The 26,324-nt window shown below is 45.5% G+C and overlaps 1 protein-coding gene across 6 annotated transcripts in view; it reads right to left on the bottom strand.

Moving 5' to 3' along the window:
- Positions 1–359: 359 nt before the first annotated feature.
- The window catches only part of LOC132382418 (cortexin domain-containing 1 protein), a 76,716-nt gene continuing 50,751 nt past the window's right edge, over positions 360–26,324 (bottom strand). For 4 of the 6 annotated variants that reach the window (XM_059952589.1, XM_059952592.1, XM_059952593.1 and 1 more), the window contains exon 2: positions 360–1,372. In XM_059952589.1, coding sequence (XP_059808572.1) covers positions 1,139–1,330 — 192 coding nt within the window. In that variant the 5' untranslated portion in view covers positions 1,331–1,372 and the 3' untranslated portion in view covers positions 360–1,138. Of the gene's footprint in view, positions 1,373–4,536; positions 6,488–11,808; positions 11,995–26,324 lie in introns of those variants that run through there. The other 2 variants (XM_059952588.1, XM_059952591.1) reach the window with 2 other exon arrangements.

Below are 26,324 nucleotides of genomic sequence, written 5' to 3'. Positions count from 1 at the left end.
GCAAGATGTTGTTGAGTCATTGAGAGACCATTTTGTGCCTTCATGACCACAGGGGCACTTAGACACAGTGGCACGACAACCATCATGTTCACTGTGACAACTCAAGGGCACAATACACTGCACTGCAGTAAAATATACACACCAGGTAAAACCAGGTGAATAGTGTTTATGCATGTAGCCTTTTGGAAAGAACTGCTGTAAACTCTGAGATTCACAAGCCATTCTAAATACAAATCATAACAGGGAAGAACTAACCGAGCCCAGTGAAGCCACTGGAAATGTGGGAAAATGCCCTCAGAATGAACAAATTGCTACCATTTAATGATGGACTCACGTTGAAAGTTTTAAAATTGCCTTTATTATGCTTGTTAAATACTGGCATTGGTGTTGGAGTTAGGATGGCAAAGTGGCTCACAATACAGGGCTGTTTGCTCTTTCACACAAAATGGATGTTCAGTATAACAACGTGATGTAGTCCAGGGTCAATGATCTGATTAGCCAAGTGGGTTATAATGGAGGGAGTTGCTCAATCATTCATCTGCTGAGACTTACAGTCAGAAACAGGAAGCAAATCTTCTTGAGAAAATTAGCAAGTGAGGCTGTAATGAGAGCAAGGTTACAAGTCGAGAAGCACCAATGATTGTAAACATTTTTCATTAACAAGTCTGATTCTCATCACACTCCCTCACCTTACTAGAATTAAGGTAGGCACGTTTGCTACAAAGCATTCTAAACTGATATCTTCACTAGATATTGCTTATAGAAAGTACTAGGAATCTTGACCATAGAATTTAGCAGGCATAGGCCAAGACTTCATTATATGTTATTTTTATATTTGATTGCAGATAATTGACTTGTGTTTATCCTATGCTACCCTAAGACAACAGACGAAGTGCGCCGAATATATGGTTCTATTGATTCAGTGCATCGCACAATATCAACACAAAGGTCATTTGAGACAATCACAACATTTCAGTGAGGCACTTATTCACATGCAATTTTCAGTAAACACTTCCACAGAATTCTAATATTCAGCTTGGTAAATGGTTCAGTTCTCTCCCAAAGACCCAGAAGCACAGGATTCCGTCCCGGCTGCACGTGGAGGAATCCGGGGATCTCCTCAGCCCTGGCATTGTCATCAGTCATCGAGGTGCTGTTCTTCCCACGTGGATGTAGGGATGGCACTGTACGGGTCCATGATCACCTTAGCACATCGGACAATCATCACGATTAGGAAGAGGCACAGGAAGACAAAGCAGGCCAATGTCAATCCTTTGTCCACGTCGACATAAACTGGTTCAGGGGTCGCATTCTCCATTGCTTTGGACATCTTTCATCAGGCTGGCTTGTCACTGCTCCCATCCTGAAATTCCTTCAAATAAAAAGGAATGTTAATTTTAATTCAGGATTATATAAAGAAGTAACTATATTTTTATAATGTCTACTTATACAACCATAAGAGATTGGAGCTGAATTAGGCCATTTGGTCCATTGAGCTTCCTCCACCATTTCATCATGGCTGATCCATTTTCAATCCCCTTTTCCTGCCTTCTCCTGTTACTTTCACACTCTGACTAATCAAGAACCTATCAAACTCTGCTTTAAATGTACCCAATGACCTGGCCTCCACAACTGCCTGTGGAAACGAATTCCACAGACTCACCACATTCTGGCTAAAGAAATTCATTCTCATCTCTGTTCCTAGACTCACTCATTATAGAAAACATCCTCTCCACATCCACTCTATCTAGGTCACTCAATATTTGATAGGTTTCAATGAACTATCCCCTCGTTCTTCTAAATTTCAGCGAGTACAGGCTCAGAACTATCAAACGCTCTTCATACAATGATCCTTTCATCCCCAGAATCATTGTTGTAAACCTTCTCTGAACCCTCTCTGATGTCAGCACATCCTTTCTTAGACGAGGAGCCCAAAACTGCTCAAAATACTCCATGTGAGGCCTCACCAGGGGCTTATAAAGCCTCATCATTACATCCTTGTGTTTATATTCTAGTCCTCCCTGAATGAATGCTAACATTGCACATACCCTCCTCACCATTAACTCAACTTGCAAGTTAAACTTCAGGGAATCCTGCATGAGGACTCTCAATCCCTTTGCACCTTGGATTTTTAAATTTTCTGTCAGTTTAGAAAATGGTCTATGCTTTTATTCCTTCCCCAAAGTGCATGATCATACACTTCCTAACACTGTATTCCATTTGTCATTTCTTTGCCCATTCTCCTAATCTGACTAAATTCTTCTACAGGCTTCCTACTTCCTCAATACTACCTGTCCCTCCACCTTTTTTATATCTTCTGCAAATTTGACCATCATCCAAATCATTGACATATAACATAAAAAGAAACAGTCTCAACACCAACCCCTGCAGAACATCACTAGTCACTGTCAACCAATCAGAGAAAGCTTCCTTTATTCCCACTCTCTGCATTCTACCAATCAGCCAATTCTCTATCCATGCTGGTATCTTTCCTGTAATATCATGGGCTCTTATGTGGCACCTTGTCAAACGTCTTCTGAAAATCCAAATACATAATAACATCTACCAATCCTCCTGTTTTTACTTCAAAGAATTCCAATCCATCCGTCAGACAAAATTCTCCCTTAATGCTGACTTTGGCCTACTTTATCATGTGCATCCAAGTACCCCGCGACCTCACCCTTGACAATCAACTCCAGCGTCTTCCCAACCACTGCGGTCAGGCTAACTGGCCTATAATTTCCTTTGTTCTGCATCCATCCCTTCTTGAAGAGTGGAGTGACATTTGCAATTTTTTCAGTCCTCCAGAACCATTCCAGAATCTGGTGATTCTTGAAATGTCATTACTAATGCCTCTTCAATCTCTTAAGCAAAATTTACAGGGAATTGCATAATTCCCTGTAAGTCAGGGGTAAGAAGTCAGGGGTAAGTTTTTTTACTCAGAGAATGGTGAGTGCATGGAATGGGCTGCCGGCAACAGTGGTGGAGGCAGATACGATAGGGTCTTTTAGGAGACTTTTGGATAGGTACATGGAGCTTAGGAAAATAGAGGGTGATAGGTAAGCCGAGTAATTTCTAGGGTAGGGACATGTTCTGGATGTGCTGGGCACCAAGTGTCATGTTTCTGGTACCCACTTGCCCACAACTTACTACCCCCGGAATGTGGGAGGAAACAGAGCACCCAGAGGAAACCCACACAGTCAGAGGGAGAACGTACGGATTTCCTACGGACAGCAATGGGAATTGAACCCTGATCACTGCCGTTGTAATAACACCACACTAACCACTGCAGTACTACGCCTCCCAGAAGATGAATGCCCAGATCCCTGGCCAAGAAACTGGAGGAAAATGCACAATGCTGGAGATGCATGTGAATGGCCATGCAGTACAGTAATAGGCCATGTTACTCACCATGTTCGTTCTCACCCACACAAATCCTTCTACCAGCACTTGGCCTGAAGCCTTCTATGTCCCGGCCATTCAAGTGTAGTGAGGGGACCTCCTCCTTCACCTGCTCAGGCAGCACATTTCACATTCCAATAACCCCAGGGGTGATAACAACCCTCTTCAGATCCTCTCTAAACTTTCTAACCTTTTCCTTTACCCTAAATCTCTGCCCTCAGGTGTTTAGTTTCTGACTCTCCTCCGAGCCATGCCCTTCATAATTTTGCATATTTAATAAGGGCTCCCCTTCAACCTCTTCCACTCCAAGGAAGACAAACCCGGCCAATCCAACTCAGTGGAGTAAAGCATTTCACCCAAGGCAGCACCCTCCAGTGCACCCTGTTGATGGACGGTGGGACGGTGGGAACTGTGGCCAGTGGCTGGTGTATTGTCTGGGGCACGCTGGAAGTCCACCCACGGAGGAGAACACTTACCAGTAAGGCCCGTGCATCCACTCTTGCTCCACATGGTTGCTCAGAAAGAACATTTGAAACATATTCACACTTGCTTCTCACCTTCAGATGATATCTGCTCAGTCCTGAGAGGTCAGCTACTCTGTACATTCCCTATCCTTCCAGGTTCCTGAGATGCCACCCTTTGCCTTAACTTGAGACTTAGTTCCCGCTGCTCAATCCCATGCTATACTTGGTTCTAGCAATGATATTCTTGTAGCCAGGATGTGAAGGTAAACACTGATGGAGAAGCCTTTTAAGAATCAAGTGTATCATTTATGTTAAATCCATACGCAATACAAAAATAATGATGACAAGACCAGTAAAAATAGGAAAAATAGTTGTAGAACATGGAACAATATTGCACAGGAACAGGCCATTCAGCCCATCATGTCTGTTCTGACCAATCTACCTGATCCCATACATCTGTACTTGGTCAATATCCCTCTAGTCCCTGCCTGTTCACCTGCTCTCATACCTGCTTCCACCACCTCCCTTGCAACCTGCTCCAGGCCCCTATTCACTTTCTTTGTGAATAACTTGCCTTGCAAATTTCCCTTAAGCCTCCCCACTCTCACCTTCAGCCTATGCCCTACAGTGTTTGACATTTTCACCCAGGGAAAAATTCAGAATCACCTACCCTGGCCGAGTCAGAATCTGGTTTAATGTCACCGTCAAATGTTGTGAAATTTGTTAACTCCGCAGCAGCAGTACAATGCAATAGATGATAATAGAGAAAATAAATGTGAATTACAGAAAGTATATATATAAATAGTTAAATTAAATAAGTAGTACAGAAATTTTAAAAATTATGAAGTAGTGACGTTGTGATTGTGGGCTCAATGCCTATTCAAATATTGGAAGGTGGAGGGGAAGAAGCTGTTCCTGAATCGCTGAGTGTGTGCCTTCAGACTCCTGCACCTCCTCCCTGAGGGCAGAGGGGAAGAAGCTGTTCCTGAATCGCTGAGTGTGTGCCTTCAGGCTCCTGCACCTCCTCCCTGAGGGCAGAGGGGAAGAAGCTGTTCCTGAATCGCTGAGTGTGTGCCTTCAGGCTTCTGTACCCCCTCCCTGAGGGCAGAGGGGAAGAAGCTGTTCCTGAATCGCTGAGTGTGTGCCTTCAGGCTCCTGTACCCCTTCCCTGAGGGCAGAGGGGAAGAAGCTGTTCCCAAATCGCTGAGTGTGTGCCTTCAGGCTCCTGTCCCTCCTCCCTGAGGGCAGAGGGGAAGAAGCTGTTCCCGAATCGCTGAGTGTGTGCCTTCAGGCTCCTGTACCCCCTCCCTGAGGGCAGAGGGGAAGAAGCTGTTCCTGAATCGTTGAGTGTGTGCCTTCAGGCTCCTGTACCCACTACCTGATGGTAACAGTGAGAAAGTAGTGGGTGATGGTGGTCATATCATAATTTTATATACTGCTACCAGGCCTCCCCTAGCCTCCAACACTGCAGGGATGGGAGCCGTGATATGATAAATGTCTATCAAGATTGATTTCCAGCATTCTGGTTGTTCCATGCTAAAATAAGAATAGAGTTATTGACTAATCATGTAATAAATCTCTCCGTGTAAGTCTGCAGCAGATCCAGGCACAGCGGGACTGTTTCCCCACTGGCCCAATGTTCTTCCTAATCACGTCTCGTGTCCCTCATGTCACGCCTCACATTCTTCTTTGATTGTACAATAATCATTATTTTCTAAACAGAAATCTAATTTGTTTTTTGAATGAATTAACACCAGCTGCTTCCCCCGTCTCCCCTGGGGGCTGTTTCTATAGAGGAATCATGTTGTCATTGAAAATGTTTCCTGATTCGGGTTTGAATTTATCCTCTGCAGCCGTGTGATGGGAGCCCGGTCCTAGCCTATTCTCGGAGTCAACGTTACCAGGAGCTTACAGTTATCTTTTCATCACAACCCCACTTTCCTGCGAGAACAAGTCCAGTTCTCAAAATGTACTTCATCCATCCCTCTCATTCAGTCTTTCTCTCTGTATCCATTTAGAGTCAGAATCAGGTTTAATATCACCGGCATCTGTTGACTTTCTGGCAGCAGTACATTGTGATACACAATAATAGAGAAAAATATGAATGACACTAAGTACATAAATATATTAGGTAGTTAAATAAACAGTGCAAAAATAGGAAATAAAAAATAGTGTTCATGGGTTCGATGTCTATTCAGAAATCAGATGACAGAGGGAAAGAAGCTGTTCCTGAATTGTTGAGTGGTGCAATCTGCTTTTCAGAAAACAGGGACCAGTTCTCCAGGGGCAGTGATGTTAATATTCATCAATTTTCTCACCCACTGATTTGCTTTACTTTTCCCTCGTTTGTAAATAAGGATGTAATCTCTTTTATTCTGAATGCAAATGATTTCCCATTTCATCCTGAATTCTCCCTCAGAGTTGAATATTCTTCTTGCACACAGGCTTGAGATTGAAGACAACTTGTTTCCAGGTCTGTGAAAGTTGAATGATGAGCCAAAGTGGGAACCGTAGATTTGTGCACAGTTGGCGCAGGAGCTGTCAGGGTGGGAGGTGATGTGGTTAGCTTCTGAGGCGACGTGTGCCCTCTGCTGCTTACACAAGGTTTTGTGTGTCCCCAGTGCACAGTTTTGAGATTGTAAATGACATCCTGAGTGCCCCTTCTCTGCTTTGAGTGGTCAAGGACCAGCTCTTGAGAATCTCAGATTAAAATATCCCTTCAAGGTTTTCATTCTCTTGGCATGAAAACCTCGCCTGCAGTAGTATACAGGTGTAAACCAGCGTTCCATGTCTATGTGCGCATGGTATCTGTAACAAATCTCTATTACGTGATACCGCTGTCTGGTTGAAGCCTGCTGCCTTCAGTGAAGGAAGTTCTGTTTACTTGTCTATGCATCAGCAACGAGAAATGAACCTCCAGCCATGACGCCCTTCAGGATGTTGCTGGCCTTGAGGCAGTTGGAAGGAAACAGAGAAATACATGTGGTGAAATTCCAATTCAGACCGTATGGAAGTGCTGCTGGTCCAACCTCTAGCTCACCCACTATCCTGGGATGTGAACCGGGGTCTGGCTGTGCGGTCAGAGCCGAGCGGTGGAGAGTTCGGAATATAGCGAGGCTGGGATCTAGATGCGATTGGAAGTAAGTTGGGGTCTGTAACACAACAGGTCCGGAACATGGGTGGGTTTACAGCTGGACTAGGTTCTGGAGAGTTTCTATATTTCCCACTCCCTTCAAACTCACCAGGCTCATTGGAAAATTATACTACTGTGTAAAAAGTGAAAAAAAAAGAAATTGAAGTGTGTTTGATTTTTAGTAGGAGTAATGGTCTGGAAAATCTGCTCGCTAGCACTAGCAAAGTCCCCAGTGTGCTGGGTTACTGGAGCTTTACTGTATATGGAATGAGCTGGAATGTCTCTGAGGGCAAGCAACATCACCCAGTTCTGGAGGAAGGTCACAGGAAGGGGAATGTGGTGATAGACAAGAAGAGGAAGGAGAACATGAGACATTTGAGATATGTGGGGTAATATTGGCCAACTGTGGACAAAGGTTCATGTGAAAGAAGAGTGAAAGAGTAATTTTAGTCAAACCACATCAGACTTTTTCAAGCAACACACACAAAATGCTGGTGGAACACAGCTGGCCAGGCAGCATCAATAGGGAGAAGCGCAGTCGACGTTTTGGGCCGAGACGTTGACAGCGCTTCTCCCTATAGATGCTGCCTGGCCTGCTGTGTTCCACCAGCATTTTGTGTGTGTTGCTTGAATTTTCAGCATCTGCAGATTTCCTCGGGTAGACTTTTTCAAGGTTCTGTGCAGACCCGGGGAATGGCTGCCGAGCATGCAGCCAAGGTGAGGATATAAACAAATAGGTAGAATTTTCAGAACATTTTAGATCAGGAGATGCCATGTCACCTTATATGTAGTGTGACAAAGGAACCAATGCTGTGAGTGTGGGATGGTCACCAAGAGGGAGACGGACCTGCAGATATATCATTCCCATGGACCCCAGGAATAAGCAGAGAGAGATGTCAATAACAGTTGGACTTCACTGCAGCCAAATCACATGGATGTGCAGGCAGGTTCAGCGAGATCTCAGCTGATCACACACTGCAAAGGGCAGGAGATCTTGCCTGGTTTCAGAGTGGCCCATCACGATGGCCCAGTGCTGTCATTTTCTCAGAGCAGTGCACCTTGCTCAAGAGGTGCAGGGCCCTGTGGAATGTCAATAAACTGGACACAAGAGGGAACAGACTCACTGGGGTGCTGTACTTGTGGCAGACAGAGGCAGAAGCAGCGATGGGGAATGGGATCTATTGCACCCTGGAGGAGGGTGATGAAGACACAACATTTAAGCCCACCTTTTGGGTTGAAGAGGGAACTACAAACATCTGTATTGATACCGCAGCGAGTGAGCTTGTTGCAAACCAGGTCACGCCTCTGAAACAACGCTACCTCTCCCTGCCATTTTGGATGCGAACATTTGAAAGGGAGGGAGCCTCCAGATTATGGGGAAGGTGAACTGTTTGGTCTGTGGGAGAAAAGGATGTGTCTAGTTAGCCCTCACAGTTAAGGATCTTACAGCTGAAGGGAGATATTCAGAACGAGGGACTATGTCACGGCCTGGGGTAGTGAGAGGCCTTACACTGACCCCAACTGAGCAGACTACTTGTCAGATGGGGAAGCAATAAGGAGTCTGAAATCCCCCCCCCCCCCCCCATAATACCTGCCTGATGTTACTGAGCATGAATTCTTCAGAAAATGGTGCTTGGCTGACTGTGCTCCACCTGGAATGGTGAGAGAAGGATGACAAGGGTACGAGTGTCTCCCTCCATTCAAGTGAGGGTGGTGTCTGAGGTGGAGGCAGCAATGGAGCTGGAGTCTGATAGAAGTGAAAGCGAAGTGGAATTGCAGAGCTTCCTGGGAGGGGATAAGCCAGTTATCAGCATCCATAGTTTGCTGAGAGAAAGCAAAGATGTTCACAGGCAGCAAATGGGAACCAGCTCTCTCAAGAGCTGCAGAAAGAGTAGAGGATGGGAACAAATAGACTAACAGGAGACTGTTCAACATCTCCCCCATTCCAGAACAAAGGTCAGCCCAACCTCACTATTTGACAAGGCAGGCATCAAGAGCCAAACTCTCAGCTAACATCCACTCTTTCACAGAAGCCTACAGGTGATTGGCTTTTATACTCAAACATTAATGCTCAAATAACAAAGACATGTTTTTCTTTTGTTTAAACAACTTTCCTTTCAACATCTCTGTTCAATACGTGAGGGCTGCCACCTTTTACCCCACAATTCCCCCTTTTGCCTCCGGCACTCTTGCTCATAACAGGGGGAATGTGCGTTGAGGAGACATCGCTCAGAAAAGGCAGACACCCTTGATCAAATTCACCACCATCTGTGCACCAGGACATCTTTAGCCAACTAAGGCAATAGTTTTTGAAGTTCAATACAAAGCTAATGAGCTATGGGGCAGCAGCGATTGCTGCTCAGCGACAGAACGTTCTCGTGAAAATTGCACCACCAAACAGCGAGACACGTCTTCCAGATCCACTGCAATGACCCACATCAGTGACCTCTCCCAGGCCACCATCACCAACACTACCTATTTATCCATAATTGGCTCTGTGAGGCAACCCCCACCATTTACAAGATTGGCATCAGACTCCTAAAGAGCTGTGCTCTATGACAGGAAGTGATTACAAGAAAAAGACACATAGGTGTTCTTAAGATACCCTTAGAAAAATGTAGTATCCCCTTTGAACCCTGGCAATCCCTAGCCCATGACTCACTGCTCAGAGTGGAGAGGAAGCATTGGGAATAGTTTTGAGAAACTCGAATCTACGTTTGAGGACCATACAGAGGTCCAGTATGAATTGGCAAATTGGTTTCTTACCGTCACCTGCACTGAGGTACAGAAAGAAGTTGTATTTTGCATGTTATCCACGCAGACCATTTCATGACATCAGTACATCGAGGCAGCACACGCAAAAGCAATAACAGAATGCAAGATATGGTTACAGAGAAAGTGCAGTCCACACAGACAATAAGCTTCTAGGTCATGACAAGGTGGACTGCGAGGGCAAGAATCCATTTCATCGTACAAGAAGTCTGTTTGGAAGTTGTATAACAACGGGGTAGAAACTGTCCTTGACCCCAGGGGTACATTTCTGGCTTTTCTACCTTCTGCCCCAGTGGGTGGGAGGAGAAAAGGGAAATGGTAAAATGGTAGAGGGAATGCACCAACCCTCAACTACCAAGCTGCCTACAACATTAGGCCCCTTCCTCCTCATTTCAGGAGGGGTTGTGATTTCCTCATTGGCCTCATCAGCCACCTCAGAACCACAGAACTGCTGGCAGTGATTTATCCTCCATCTTGATATGCCACCTGAGATGAAAGGATCAGCAATGGAGTGATGGCATGAGGTATTACATTGAGGAGGATCAGCAATGGAGTGATGGCATGAGGTATTACATTGAGGAGGATCAGCAATGGAGTGATGGCATGAGGTATTACAGTGAGGAGGATCAGCAATGGAGTGATGGCATGAGGTATTACATTGAGGAGGATCAGCAATGGAGTGATGGCATGAGGTATTACATTGAGGAGGATCAGCAATGGAGTGATGGCATGAGGTATTACAGTGAAGAGGATCAGCAATGGAGTGATGGCATGAGGTATTACATTGAGGAGGATCAGCAATGGAGTGATGGCATGAGGTATTACATTGAGGAGGATCAGCAATGGAGTGATGGCATGAGGTATTACATTGAGGAGGATCAGCAATGGAGTGATGGCATGAGGTATTACAGTGAAGAGGATCAGCAATGGAGTGATGGCATGAGGTATTACAGTGAGGAGGATCAGCAATGGAGTGATGGCATGAGGTATTACATTGAGGAGGATCAGCAATGGAGTGATGGCATGAGGTATTACAGTGAGGAGGATCAGCAATGGAGTGATGGCATGAGGTATTACAGTGAGGAGGATCAGCAATGGAGTGATGGCATGAGGTATTACAGTGAGGAGGATCAGCAATGCAGTGATGGCAAGAGGTAGTACAGTGAGGAGGATCAGCAATGGAGTGATGGCATGAGGTATTACAGTGAGGAGTATCAGCAATGGATCCGCAATGGAGTGATGGCATGAGGTATTACAGTGAGGAGTATCAGCAATGGATCCGCAATGGAGTGATGGCATGAGGTATTACAGTGAGGAGGATCAGCAATGGATCCGCAATGGAGTGATGGCATGAGGTATTACAGTGAGGAGGATCAGCAATGGAGTGATGGCATGAGGTATTACAGTGAGGAGGATCAGCAATGGAGTGATGGCATGAGGTATTACAGTGAGGAGGATCAGCAATGGAGTGTTGGCATGAGGTATTACAGTGAGGAGGATCAGCAATGGAGTGATGGCATGAGGTAGTACAGTGAGGAGGATCAGCAATGGATCCGCAATGGAGTGATGGCATGAGGTATTACAGTGAGGAGGACCAGCAATGCAGTGATGGCATGAGGTTAGTACAGTGAGGAGGATCAGGTGAGCCAACCCAAATGAGAAGGTGTGATACCTTATTGATCTGTCTTTCTAATTTTAAAAAGCTGTGGACATTGCAATTACTCCTGAGAATTCGCCAACAGAGGTTCCGAAACAGCGAGTCTTGTCGTCAGCTTAGTCACGGAGACTGTCAGTGACTTCAAGCAAGTCACGTTGCCTTATAATGTATACCTTCCGCGTCCCTAATTGTAGTGTTGGGCAGAGTTTTGACAGCCGGCCTCGCACAGTCTGGAGTCTGAACTTGCTGTCGGAATGCCTGTGAAGTTAAAGATCTGCTTTCCACAGGAAGCAGTAGCAGAAATATTTCAAACACACATTACGGCAAAGACACGCTTAACCATTTTCTTCTAACAGTTTTTCATCCATTGTGTTACTAACCTTCTTCCGAGTTCTAATTTCACTGATCAGTCAGGAAAGTAGCTGGCGGCCATGCTGAGATCCCAGACAGCCGGGTGCCGAGGCCCGTTGCCGAGGTGGGGGCTTCCGTTCAGCCCCACACCGTTTGATCATGAGTCCCAGGTAAAATAACAGGCTGCAGTGCCAGCACTTTCCCTGTTGTGTCAGTCCGTCCATTCGAAGAGGGCCAAGGTTTATATTCACTGGGCAAGGAGCCAAAATGAATCAATCATCACTGCTTCAGTAATGCTTTTTACTTCCAAACAGAAAGTTCAAAGAGAAGAGTGTTCACGCACCGTCCTGGAGATAACTTCATAATTACATTTACCGGCAGCGCTGAATATCTTGGGAAAGCGCTTTTGAAATACTATTCATGAATTCTTTATTGTACTTTCTATTGTTATCTGAAATCTATTCACTTCCTGAGATCCAGCTCTGTAGAAATAGGCATGCTGATCGTATCTTAGACACTGCGGACAGCAGTACTCAAGGTAATAGATCAAAATTTACATCTCCCTCTAAGCTGATTGCTGCCGATTTGATTTCATCAATGAAGTTAAAATAATTTCAGTCCAACAAAGGATTTATCTGATTTTCACTGAAAACAATGTGTGTAAGCTGGCGCAACAAGTAATCTGCTGGAGGGGCTCAGCAGGGTCTGTGTGGGGAGGGGCGCGGAGGAACTTCAGCCCGAAACCCTGCGCCAGGACTAACGGGAGATGGTAAGTGTGCCCGGCAGATCAGGTGGTGTCATTGGAGAAGAGGAGCAGAGCTAGTATTTCAGAACCAGGAAAAATTAGGGGTTTAGAGCAGGGAATAGAGTCCGGGATGGGCAGGGCAATGAGGGGCAGGACAGCGGTGTAGGTTTGTGACAGAGACTAAAGAAGACTTTAAAGATTAAAGAAGAATAACGGCAAAGGGACTGATAGTCTAAGAAAGGTAATACAATATAAATAAACTTTAATAACAGTGTGTAGTGGGTAGTATGACTGTTTACAAAAGACAGTCATAGAGTAATAAAGCACAGTAAAGGTCCTTTGGCCCATCTATCCTTACCAACCATGGTGCCCACCAGACACCCCAATTGCCAGCATTCTCCCCGTCTTCCTCTAAATCCTTCCTATCTATGAACTTACCCGGCATTGTTATCAGCTGAGTGTGAATGCCTTCAGTGAGGAATGTGTTGCTGGCACCTCTGTCCCCAGCAACACAAAAATACGGGTATCAGAGCGGAACATGAGGTTGCTGACTTTCATCTGAGAGAGATAATAGAGGACAGGGCTCCCTCAGTGCAGCAGCAGTGATGGAGAGATTCAGCAATTCACCTTGTACGTGGAATGAGAGAATAAGTTCCTGAGGGTGAACCAGATCATAGAGAGGACAAGGAACAGAGAAGTATTTACGGGATGTCACGCCATGGCCGGACACGGAGGAGTAGAAGGGTAATGACATTTCTGACAACCATACGAATTCTCCTACTGCCAGGAGCGAGAAAAGAGCGATCATACCAAGACAGAACGAAGCACTGAAAGAGCACTTTGCTCCGACAATGTCGGAGCTGTAGGCTGGTCACGTGCAGTCAGGGGCTTTAGGAGCTGTAGGCTGGTCACGTGCAGTCAGGGGCTTTAGGAGCTGTAGGCTGGTCACGTGCAGTCAGGGGCTTTAGGAGCTGTAGGCTGGTCACGTGCAGTCAGGGGCTTTAGGAGCTGTAGGCTGGTCACGTGCAGTCAGGGGCTTTAGGAGCTGAAGGCTGGTCACGTGCAGTCAGGGGCTTTAGGAGCTGTAGGCTGGTCACGTGCAGTCAGGGGCTTTAGGAGCTGAAGGCTGGTCACGTGCAGTCAGGGGCTTTAGGAATGGTTGGTGAATGCTGGTCACGTGCAGTCAGGGGCTTTAGGAGCTGAAGGCTGGTCACGTGCAGTCAGGGGATTTAGGAGCTGTAGGCTGGTCACGTGCAGTCAGGGGCTTTAGGAGCTGTAGGCTGGTCACGTGCAGTCAGGGGCTTTAGGAGCTGAAGGCTGGTCACGTGCAGTCAGGGGCTTTAGGAGCTGTAGGCTGGTCACGTGCAGTCAGGGGCTTTAGGAGCTGTAGGCTGGTCACGTGCAGTCAGGGGCTTTAGGAGCTGTAGGCTGGTCACGTGCAGTCAGGGGCTTTAGGAGCTGTAGGCTGGTCACGTGCAGTCAGGGGCTTTAGGAGCTGAAGGCTGGTCACGTGCAGTCAGGGGCTTTAGGAGCTGAAGGCTGGTCACGTGCAGTCAGGGGCTTTAGGAGCTGTAGGCTGGTCACGTGCAGTCAGGGGCTTTAGGAGCTGAAGGCTGGTCACGTGCAGTCAGGGGCTTTAGGAATGGTTGGTGAATGCTGGTCACGTGCAGTCAGGGGCTTTAGGAGCTGAAGGCTGGTCACGTGCAGTCAGGGGCTTTAGGAGCTGTAGGCTGGTCACGTGCAGTCAGGGGCTTTAGGAGCTGAAGGCCGGTCACGTGCAGTCAGGGGCTTTAGGAGCTGAAGGCTGGTCACGTGCAGTCAGGGGCTTTAGGAATGGTTGGTGAATGCTGGTCACGTGCAGTCAGGGGCTTTAGGAGCTGAAGGCTGGTCACGTGCAGTCAGGGGCTTTAGGAGCTGTAGGCTGGTCACGTGCAGTCAGGGGCTTTAGGAGCTGTAGGCTGGTCACGTGCAGTCAGGGGCTTTAGGAGCTGAAGGCTGGTCACGTGCAGTCAGGGGCTTTAGGAGCTGTAGGCTGGTCACGTGCAGTCAGGGGCTTTAGGAGCTGTAGGCTGGTCACGTGCAGTCAGGGGCTTTAGGAGCTGTAGGCTGGTCACGTGCAGTCAGGGGCTTTAGGAGCTGTAGGCTGGTCACGTGCAGTCAGGGGCTTTAGGAGCTGAAGGCTGGTCACGTGCAGTCAGGGGCTTTAGGAGCTGAAGGCTGGTCACGTGCAGTCAGGGGCTTTAGGAGCTGTAGGCTGGTCACGTGCAGTCAGGGGCTTTAGGAGCTGAAGGCTGGTCACGTGCAGTCAGGGGCTTTAGGAATGGTTGGTGAATGCTGGTCACGTGCAGTCAGGGGCTTTAGGAGCTGAAGGCTGGTCACGTGCAGTCAGGGGCTTTAGGAGCTGTAGGCTGGTCACGTGCAGTCAGGGGCTTTAGGAGCTGAAGGCCGGTCACGTGCAGTCAGGGGCTTTAGGAGCTGAAGGCTGGTCACGTGCAGTCAGGGGCTTTAGGAATGGTTGGTGAATGCTGGTCACGTGCAGTCAGGGGCTTTAGGAGCTGAAGGCTGGTCACGTGCAGTCAGGGGCTTTAGGAGCTGTAGGCTGGTCACGTGCAGTCAGGGGCTTTAGGAGCTGTAGGCTGGTCACGTGCAGTCAGGGGCTTTAGGAGCTGTAGGCTGGTCACGTGCAGTCAGGGGCTTTAGGAGCTGAAGGCTGGTCACGTGCAGTCAGGGGCTTTAGGAATGGTTGGTGAATGCTGGTCACGTGCAGTCAGGGGCTTTAGGAGCTGAAGGCTGGTCACGTGCAGTCAGGGGCTTTAGGAGCTGTAGGCTGGTCACGTGCAGTCAGGGGCTTTAGGAGCTGTAGGCTGGTCACGTGCAGTCAGGGGCTTTAGGAGCTGTAGGCTGGTCAGGTGCAGTCAGGGGCTTTAGGAATGGTTGGTGAATGCTGGTCACGTGCAGTCAGGGGCTTTAGGAGCTGAAGGCTGGTCACGTGCAGTCAGGGGCTTTAGGAATGGTTGGTGAATGCTGGTCACGTGCAGTCAGGGGCTTTAGGAATGGTTGGTGAATGCTGGTCACGTGCAGTCAGGGGCTTTAGGAATGGTTGGTGAATGCTGGTCACGTGCAGTCAGGGGCTTTAGGAATGGTTGGTGAATGCTGGTCACGTGCAGTCAGGGGCTTTAGGAATGGTTGGTGAATGCTGGTCACGTGCAGTCAGGGGCTTTAGGAATGGTTGGTGAAGGCTGGTCACGTGCAGTCAGGGGCTTTAGGAATGGTTGGTGAACGCTGGTCAGGATGACTCAATCAGCAAACAGCTGAGATGATCAGACCTTCATAGATTCATAGAGTTGTACAGTATGAAGAAAGGCCCTTCAGCCCATTCTTGCCTGGGAAGACCAAGACGCACATTTAAGTTATCTCCCAATGCTTGGCCCATATCTCTCTAAACTCTTGTCACCCATGTTCCACTTCTTAATTGTATCTAACATACCTCAGCCTCTGGCAGCTGTAACATACAATGCCACTTTCTGTGTAAATAAAATGTCCCTAAGGTCGTTATTAAACCTTTCACCTCAAACTTCTAGTTTTCAGTTCAGCAACCCTGTAAAGAAGACCACACACATTACCTACCCCCTCCTAATTTCATTTATTTCCATGAGGAATCCAAGGAGTAAAGGCCCAGCCTGTCTAAGCTCTCCCTATAACTCAGTACCCTGAGTTCCGGTAATATCCTTGTAAATATTTCATATCCTGTTTCCAGTTTAATCACAGAGTGACCAAAGTGAAGACAATATTGCAAGTGTGGCCCCACCAATGTCTTGTACACTCACAACTGCGATCTACTGACTGATGGTGTGTTTTGGGGCCAATTCAGGCTTTGCTGCCTCCAAGAGGGCTTCAGGAGGAGAGTGGTCTCCTTGAGAGCAAGAAGCTTGGAGACAGGACTCGAGCATCGAGGGAAATTGAAAACATCAAGGTAAATACAAAAAGCAAGTGAATGTTCAGTGCCCTCTACCAGCCTCTCACTCGCTGCTGCCAGAGAATGTGGCCGTGTGACCGTCTCTCTCTGCCTCTCACTCGCTGCTCCTGAAGGAAGTTGCCAGCTTCTGAGCGATCTCTCTCTCTCCCTCGATGCCATGGTGCCAGAGCACGGTTTCAGCGACGCTGTTTGTGGATTGGACTGTAATTCATGCTATGATGTGTCTTCTGCTTTCTGGTCACTCCTTCTCCTGTTGCTATTTTTGGGCGACTTCGTATCGGGGCGCACTGCAGATAACGAGCAGTGAGCTGAGGCGAATATAGACTCTTTCGTCTTTGTGGTTTATACTCTGTGTTTCTACTCATTCTTTCTTGTTGCTGTTTGCACTATTTCTTTTTGCGTATTGGGGCTTGATGTTTCTCTTTGAACGGGTTCCATGGAGTTTCTTTGTTTCGTGGCTGTCTGTGGGAAGACGAATCTCAGAGATGTATGCTGCACACAGACTTTGATAATAAACGTAGTTTGGATTCTTCGAATGCAACCGTTCAACTCCTGTGCTCAGTGCCTTGCACGATAAAAGCGAAGCCTCCTTCACCGCCGCATCGACCTGTGATTCCACGGTGAAAACTGTGCTCCTGCACTCCAAAGTCTCTCTGTTTTACAACTACCCAAGGCTCTTCTGTTCAATGTAAAAGTCCTGTCTTCATTTGTCCTTCCAAAATGGAACGTTGTTAGTTGCTGAGTGGCCGAGGAGAGAATTTGGGTAAAATTTACTGCTGTTCACTCTTTACCTCTTCCAGTTTCCTACTTTATCCCCCCTCCCCCACACAGCTACCTTCCCTTCCACCTGGTCCCACCTGTCACCTGCCAGCTTGTATTCCTTCCCCTCCCCCAGCTCCTCATTCTGTCTGCTTGCCCCGCTGACAGAGCTCGGCCTGAAACTTCGTCTTTTTATTCCCCTCCGTAGATGCTGCCTGACCCGCTGAGTTCCTCCAGTGTCTTGTGTGTGTCACTGTAGACTTCCAGCGTCAATGGGACCTCGTGTGTTTACCGTTTGGGTAAAACTGTCTGACATAGTGGACCCAGTGACTGCAGAAGCGTGGCAGAACTGAAGGATGTATAACGCCACTCAGGACAGGGAACAAACTCAATTAAATGCTAATGACAGTAAGTCTCACGGAGCTATAGAGTCAAACAGCCCAGAAACAGCACCACAGGAACGGTGGAGATCCCGGAACATAGAACGGTACAGCATAGTATAGGCCCACAACATTGTGTTTGACATTGTACTAATCTCATTTATCCACACTTGGTTCATAGTTTTCCACTGTCTTGGTGATTCAAGTGCTCATGAACGTTGTGAGAGATCCGGCCTCCATCAACCATTCAGACAGCATTTTCCAGATCCCAACCAGAGCCCGGTGAAAAAATTCCTCCTTAGATCCTCTCTGAACCCCCTATCCTTTACATTGAGCCTAAATGCCCTCTGGAGACCTCTGCGATGGGGAAAAGTTTCTTATAGGTGGCACGGTAGTGTAGCATCATCGCAGCACCGGCGACCCAGGTGCAATGCCACAGCTGTCTGTGAGGACTGTACACGTTCTCCCGTGGACTGTGTGGGTTTCCTCCCACATTCCAAAGACGGAGGTTCGTAGTTAACTGGTGACAAGAAAGCAGCCAGGCAGTGATCTTGCTGAACCAGAGGGACCTGCTACCATGCCTTATCTCTAAATAGAAAACAAAAGCAACATTTCCAAACGGGCTAATTCCTCCTCTCTATCCTGTTTATGCTGACATAATACTAAGCTCCTGTACCAATCCTCCATTCAGCCTCCTCAAGTCTGACAACCACAACTGTACAAATAAATACTGAGCTGTGGTCTAACCAATGTCAAATAAAATTTTATACATGCTCTTGTCTTCCATAAATATTTTACATGGTTCTCCGAAATCATTCCTCCACTCAGGGGAATATAAGCCAGATTTATGCAACTTACCCTCATAATTTATCATTTTAAACTCTGTCCATTATCTTCACAGAGAAAACTGCAATCCATTTAAGGGATCCAAGTTGTAGATCTCAGATAATGTTGTAGACATTACTAATACAATCAATATTTATAAAATCCATCTAACACCTTAGAATAATTGAAGTCCGCTGGAGCATTCCTGATTAAAGTCAGGAAGGGAAAGGTCAGAGGCTGAACTCCGAGTTCCTTTGTGTTGCTTCATGCATTCGAACAATGATGAGATGGGTAGGTATAAACAAGATTAAAGGCAGTAACTCACTGAGTGGTCAGGGTATAGTGATACCACCACTAAAGCATACCACCTGATACAAACTTTTTTTTAAAGGTCCCCTACACATACATTCAGTGGCCACTTTATAAGGTATCTCCTGTACTTACAAAAGCAGCTACTGAGTGCACATTCGTAGTTTTCTGCTCCTGTAGCCCATCCACTTCAAGCTGCGACATTCAGAGATGCGTGGTTTTCGAGTTACTGTCACCTTCCTGGCACCTAGAAACAGTCTGGCCATTCTCCTCTGACCTCTCTCATTAACAAGGCATTTTCACCCACAGAATTGCCACTTACTGGATTTTTTTTAAATTTTTGCACCATTCTCTGTAAACTCCAGAAACCATTTAGCACGAAAATCCCCAGAGATCAGCAGTTTCTGAGAGACTCAAACACCCTGTCTGGCATTATCAATCATTCCACGGTCAAAGTCACTTCGATCACATTTCTTCCCACTCGGATGTTTGGTTTGAAAAACAATTGAATCTTTTGACCATGTCTGCATGCTTTTATACATTGAGATTTTGTCACATGATTGACTAATTAGATACTTGCATTAATAAGCAGTTGTATAGGTGTACCGAATGAAATGGCCATAGGGTGGATATAGACTTCAGCCATTGGGAATGCTGAGCTCCGAATGATGAATTTGAAGTTGGGATTATATTGATGAAGACTCCTGTAGCGATGAGTCTATGCACCAACTGCATTCTAATTGTCAAAGTGACACCTTAACAAGAAGCATTGCTTAAGAAGTTCAACTGCCAAACCTGCCTTTCTTTTGATTTTCTCAACTCAGACTTGGCTTGCATCCATGTAAAAATGAATTGGAAATTAACCAACTGCATAAACCATGTGTAAACATCTTGTTAAAGGTTTATTTGCCTGATCTTTGCATTGCAGTCCAAAAAAGGCCAGGTGAAATGACTGCACACAGGATAGATCTTGTAGTGGTTGAGTTTTCAGAATGATAAAAGAGAACTGGCCGGTATGCTGATGGTCATTCCTCCTACTGGCCCACTCAAGTATGATTGTGATGTACGTCAGGATATTAAGGCAGAATAAAGATTGATTTACAACACAAATGTGATCTTATGCAGTCAAGGTTGGTATTAGAAGAGTCAGATGTGATGTACTTCAACAAATAGAGGATTTCTGGAAAACAACTTCATATCGAACAGATAATTTTCATGTAGCTAAGACCGACTCTAGTGTCAGAAGGTAGGCTGACACTTCAGTCAATACTGAAGGAGGGCTGTGCTGTTATTGTGGTATCCCTGTCCCTATTTGCCCTCCCAAGTGGATGGAAGACATCCATGGCATTATTTGAACAAAATCAGGGCAGTTCTCCTTAGTATCATAATGAGCTTCAGGTCTGGCCATTCTTTCTTGGGAACTGTTAAAGACGATTTGGCAAAGTGTAACTTTGTTAATTGTATACTGTCCTAAATCCATTGACTCTGTCCACACTTCCCATTGCCTTGGAAAAGCAGCCAATATGATTGAGGTCCTCTCCCACCCCAGTCATTCTCCCCACTCCTTCAATCAGGCAGAGGATACATAAGTTGAGTCAACTTTATTTATAAGCCAACATGGGCAAAATTTCAGACCACAATGCACAGAGTTCACCACACAACCAATCAACAATGAAAACCCCTCCCTATGTCACAATTGAGTTTCTGTAATGCTGTTTCCTCTTCTGTCTTTACTGGCAGTTTTTAAAGTAATTGATACCTTGATATTCTTAAACTGCTCACTACACAGATAATCCCTCTGTTTCTTTCAACTCTCTCCTTATCTGCACCTTAAAACACACTGATTTTCTAACATTTCCAGTCTGATGAAGCTGAGAGAGTTACTCTCCCTGCAGATGCTGCCTGATGCACAAAAAGATTTCCCCCACCACCACCATTTTGATTAATAGCTCAGTCACTGGTCTTGAAATTAATGACCCGAAGAGGCAGGTAAAGAGGGGAATGGAATAGAGTTCCCACATCATACTTGTAATTCCTTTCCAAATCATGCCTTCAAGGAGCACACCATGACTTCTCTTCAAGCCCAGCTCCATCATTCAACAAACTAATTCTCTACCTCAACAGTACTTTCCTGTCCTATCCCCATGTCCCTTTAATCCCCTAATCTACTTTTTTGACTGATCCCCTCTGGCCTCCTGGTGGATGATGAGGAAATCTGTCATCATTTTAGTCTTAAATTTTGAAAACATGAGCCCTAATTCTAGATCCTTAATCGGGGGAAACATCCTCTCGGTAACTACCTTGTTCGGCACTTTGAGAATGTTGCTCATTTCACTGAGGTCATCTCCCATTTCTCTAAACTTGATAGAGGCTTGGCTTAATAAGTCTCTCAGCATTGGCAGACCTAGTATCTTATGGTGAAACTTCACTTCACTAAGTCATTAGCACACTTTTAAAGATAAAAAGATGGAATTGTACACAGTATTCCAGGTGTGCTCTGATCAAGTCCCTCTGTATTCCCCACTCTAGCCTCTTACCTCTTCTCCTTACCTGCAGATTATCTTTCAGTGACTTGTATATAAGGACCCTCTAGGCTCTTTGAACATCGGCACTTCCTGTTCTTCCATGATCGATAAAAATTTGCAGCATTCCCATTTTTAGCCTCCACATTGTGCTCCATCTGTCATGATGTTCCACACACTCTCATCTCATCCATATCCTTCTGAAACCCCTTTATATTCATCATAATTAATGTTCACTGGAAATGTTACGTTTGTTCCCCTCAGCCAAATGTATTGACCCGTATGGTATCTCACCAGTACAGGCCCAAGAAAGAACTGCTCCTTCTGACATTTGACTTTCTAGTTGTTAACTGGCTCTCAATCATAAGATCATAAGATATAGGAGCAGAACTAGGCCATTTGGCCTATCAAGTCTGCTCCATCATTTCATCATGGCTGATCCAATTTTCCTCTCAGCCCCAATTTTCTACCTTCTCCCCATATCCCTTCATTCTCTGACCAATCAAGAATCTATCAACCTCTACCTTAAATATACATGAAGGCTTGGCTTCCACAGCTGCCTGTGAGAAACAATTCCACAGATTTACCACTCTCTGGCTAAAGAAATTCCTCCTCTTCTCCATTCTAAAAAGACGGCCTTCTATTCTGAGAATGTGTCTTCTGCTCCTAGACTCTCCCTCCATAGGAAACATCCTCTCCACATCCACTCTATCAAGGCCTTTCACCATTTGATAGGTTTCAATAAGGTTACGCCTCATTCTTCTGAATTCTAGTGAATACTGGCCCAGAGCCATCAAACACTCTTCATATGACAAGCCATTTAATTCTGGAATCATTTTCATAAACCTCCTTTGAACCCTGTCCAGTTTCAACACATTATTTCTCAGATAAGGGCCCAAAGCTGCTCACAATACTCCAAGTGAGGCCTCATTACATCCTTGCTTGGATATTCTAGTCCTCTTGAAATGAATGCTAATTTTCCATTTTCCTTCCTCACCACAGACTCAACCTGCAAACTAACCTTTATGGAATCCTGCACAAGGACTCCCAAGTCCCTTTGCATCTCAGTTTTTTTTTTGTATTTTCTCTCCATTTAGAAAACAGTCAAACCTTTCATTTCTTCTACCTAAATAGATGACCATACATTTCCCAACATTGTATTCCATCTACCATTTCTTTACCTATTCTCCTAATCTGTCTAAGTCCTTCTGTAGCTTCTCTACTGCCTTAAAACTATCTGCCCCTGTGGTGGACTACATATACCTGTCTGGATACGCCCCCTGCTGACTGCTCCTGTGGCTCCTCACAGACCCCTGTATAAAGGCGATCAAGGCCTGAGCCTCTCAGTCTCCAGGATGTAGTATGGTGGTCACTCACTGCTTGTTCCTTCTTCCAGTCAATAAAAGCCGATATCTCGCCTTCACGTCTCAGAGTAAGTTATTGATGGTGCATCAGCCCCTCCACCTATCTTTATATCGTCTGCAACCTTTTCAACAAAGCCATCAATTCCCAAAAAAATTGGTCCCACCACAGAACCCTGAGGAACACCATTAGTCACCAGCAGCCAATCAGAAAAGGCTTCTTTTATTCCCATTCTTTGCCTCCTGCCAATCAGTCACTGCTTTATCCATGCTAGAATCTTTCCTGTAATACCATGGGCTCATAACTTGTTAAGCAGCCTCATGTGTGGTCCCTTGGCAAAGTCCTTCTGAAAATCCAATTCTCCTCTTTCCATCTTGCTTGTTATTTCTTCAAACAATTCCAACAGATTTGTCAGGGAAGGTTTCCCTTGAGGAAACCATGCTGACTGTGGCCTGTTTTATCATGAGCCTCCAAGTACCCTGAAACGTCATCCTTAATAATCGACTCCAACATCTTTTCAAACACTGAGGTCAGACTAACTGGCCTATAGTTTCCTTTCTTCTGCCTCTCTCCCTTCTTGAAGAATGAAGTAACATTTGCAATTTTTCAGTCTTCTGTAACCATTTCAGAATCTCGTGATTCTTGAAAGATCTTTACAAATGCCTCAACAATCTCTTCAGCCACTTCTTCAGAACCCTGGGGTGTACACCATCTGGTCAAGGTGACTTATCTACCTTCAGACCTTTCAGTTTCCCAAGAATCTTCTCTCTAGTTCCACTCCACAGCCTTCTCCCCATAGCCTAACAATCTCTGCCTTAAATACACCCAACAACCTGGCCTCCACGGCTGCCTGTGGTAATAAATTCAACAAATTCACCACCCTCTGGCTAAAGAAATTTCTGTTTTAAATGGACACCCCTCTATCCTGACATTCAAAAGGTTTCAATGAGATCCCCCTCATCCTTCTAAACTCCAGTGAGTATTGACCCAGAGCTATCAAACATTTCTCATATGATAACCCTTTCATTCCCAGAATCATTCTTGTGAACCTCCTCTGAACCTTGTCCAATGCCAGCACATCTTTTCTTAGATGAGGAGCCCAGAACTGTTCACAATACTCAAGATGAGGCCTCAGCATCACATCCCTGCTCTTGTATTCTAGACCTCTTGAAATGAATGCTAGCATTGCATTTGCCTTCCTCACCACTGACTCTTCCTGCAAGTTAACCATTAGGCTGTTCTGCACAAGGACTCCCAAGTCCCTCTGCAGCTCAGATTTGTGGATTGTTTCCCCACTTAGAAAATAGGTTGCACATTTATTTCTACTACCAAAGTGCATGACCATGCATTTTCCAATATTGTATTTCATCTGCCACTTTCTTGCCCATTCTTCTAATCTGTCAACGTTCTTCTGCACCAATCTTTGTATCATCTGCAAACATGGCAACAAAGCCATCTATTCCATCATCTAAGAAGAAGTGGTCCCAACACTGACCCCTGCAGAACAACACTAGTCACTGGCAGCCAACCAGAAAAGGATCCTTTTATTCCAACTTGCTGCCTCCTACCAAGCAGCCAATAACTTTCCAGTAATACCAGGGCTCTTAACTTGGTAACCAGCCTCATGTGTGGCACCTTGTCAAAGGCCTTCTGAAAGTCCAAATATACAACATTCACTACATCCTTTTTATCTATCCTACTTGTAATCTCCTCAAAGAATTCCAATAAGTTTGTCATGTAAGATTTTCCGTTCAGGAAACCATGCTGACTTTTTCCTATCTTGTCCTGTGTCACCAGGTACTTCATAACTTTATCCTTAACAATTGACTCCAACATCTTCCCAATCACTGAAGGCAGACTAACTGGTCTATAATTTCCTTTCTGCTGCCTTCCTCCTTTCGTAAACAGTGGAGTGACATTTGCATTTTTCCAGTCCTCTGGCACCAATAATTTTTGAAAGATCGTTACTAATGCCTGCACAATCTCTACCTCTACCTCTTTCCAAACCCTAGGGTGCAGTTCATCTGGTCCTGGTGATTTATGCACCTTTCGGTCTTTCATCTTTTTGAGCACCTTCTCCCTTGTAATAGTAACTGTACTCACTTCTCTTCCCTCACACCTTTCAATGTGCTAATATCTTCCACAGTGAAGACTGATGCAAAATACTCACTTATTTCATCTACCATCTCCTTATCCCATGCTTTTATTTCTCTAGTGTCATTTTCTAGTGGTCCTTTATCCACTCCCATCTCTATTTTTACACACTTGAAAAAGCTTTTACTTTGATATTGTTTGCTAGCCTGCTTCCATCCTTCATCTTTTCCCTCCTAATGCTTCTTTCAGTTGTTCTCTGTTGATTTTTAAAAGCTTTCCAATCCTCTATCTTATCATTAATTTTTGCTCTTGTTGTATGCCCTCTCTTTTGCTTTTACATTAGCTTTGACTTCCCTTGTCAGCCATAGTTGTACTATTTTGCCATTTGAGTATTTCTTTGTTTTTGGAATACGTCTACCCTGCACCTTCCTCATTTTCCCCAGAAATTCACACCATTGCTGTCATCCCTGACAGCAGCTCCTTCTACTTTACTTTGGCCAACTCTTCTCTCATATCACTGTACTCCACTGAAATATTGCTACGTCAGACTTTACTTTCTCCCTATCAAATTTCAAGTTGAACTCAATCATATTATGAAATCTGCCTCCTAAGGGTTCTTTTATCTTAAGGTCCCTAATCACCTCTGGTTCATTCATGCACCCTGACACCTGGAACTTTCACCATCCTGTTAATGTCTTCCATGGTGAAACCTGACGCAAAAACCTTATTCAGGTCTTCTGCCATTTCCTTGTCCCCCATTACTACCTCTCCAGCATGGTTTTCCAGAGGTCTGATATCCACTCTTTCCTCTCCTTTACACTTTATGTTTCTGAAGAAACTTGGTATCCCCTTCAATACTTTTGGATAGCTTACTTTACCTCCATCTTTATCTTCTTGATGACTTTTTAGTTGCCTTCTGTTGCTTTTGAAAAGCTTCCCAATCCTCTAACTTCCACTAATTTTTGCTCTATTGTATGCCCTCACATTAGCTTTTATGTTGTCTTTGACTTCTCTCCTTAGCTGTGGTTGTGATATCTTTCCTTCAGAATACTTTTTCCTCTTTGGGACGTATATACCCTGTGCCTTTTGAATTGCTTCCAGAAATTGCAACCATTGCTGCTCTGCCGTCATCCCTGCCGGTGTTCTTTTCCAACTAATTCTTGTCAACTCCTCTCTCATGTCTCTGTAATTCCCTTTATGCCACTGCAATGCTGATACATCTGACTTTAGCTTTTCCTTCTCAATTCTCAGTATGAATTCTATCATATTATGAACACTACCCCTAGGGGTTCTTATGCCTTAAGCTGGCACGGACTAGGAGGGCCAAGATGGCCTGTTTCCGTGCTGTGATTGTTATATGGTTATATGGTTAAGCTCTAATCATTTCTGGTCCCTTGCACAACACCCGTTCTGGACTAGCTGATTCCCCAATGGGTTCAACCACGAGCTGCTCTAAAAAGCATTGCATAGGCACTCTAGAAATATCCGCTACCAACCTGATTTTCACAGCTACCTGCATATTGAAGTCCCCCATGACTACTGCAACATAGCCTTTTTGGCATGAATTTTCTAT

This window comes from Hypanus sabinus, chromosome 28, assembly GCF_030144855.1.
Source record: "Hypanus sabinus isolate sHypSab1 chromosome 28, sHypSab1.hap1, whole genome shotgun sequence".
NCBI classification, from domain to species: Eukaryota; Metazoa; Chordata; class Chondrichthyes; order Myliobatiformes; family Dasyatidae; genus Hypanus; species Hypanus sabinus.
This window is presented reverse-complemented; position numbering and strand designations above follow the sequence as displayed.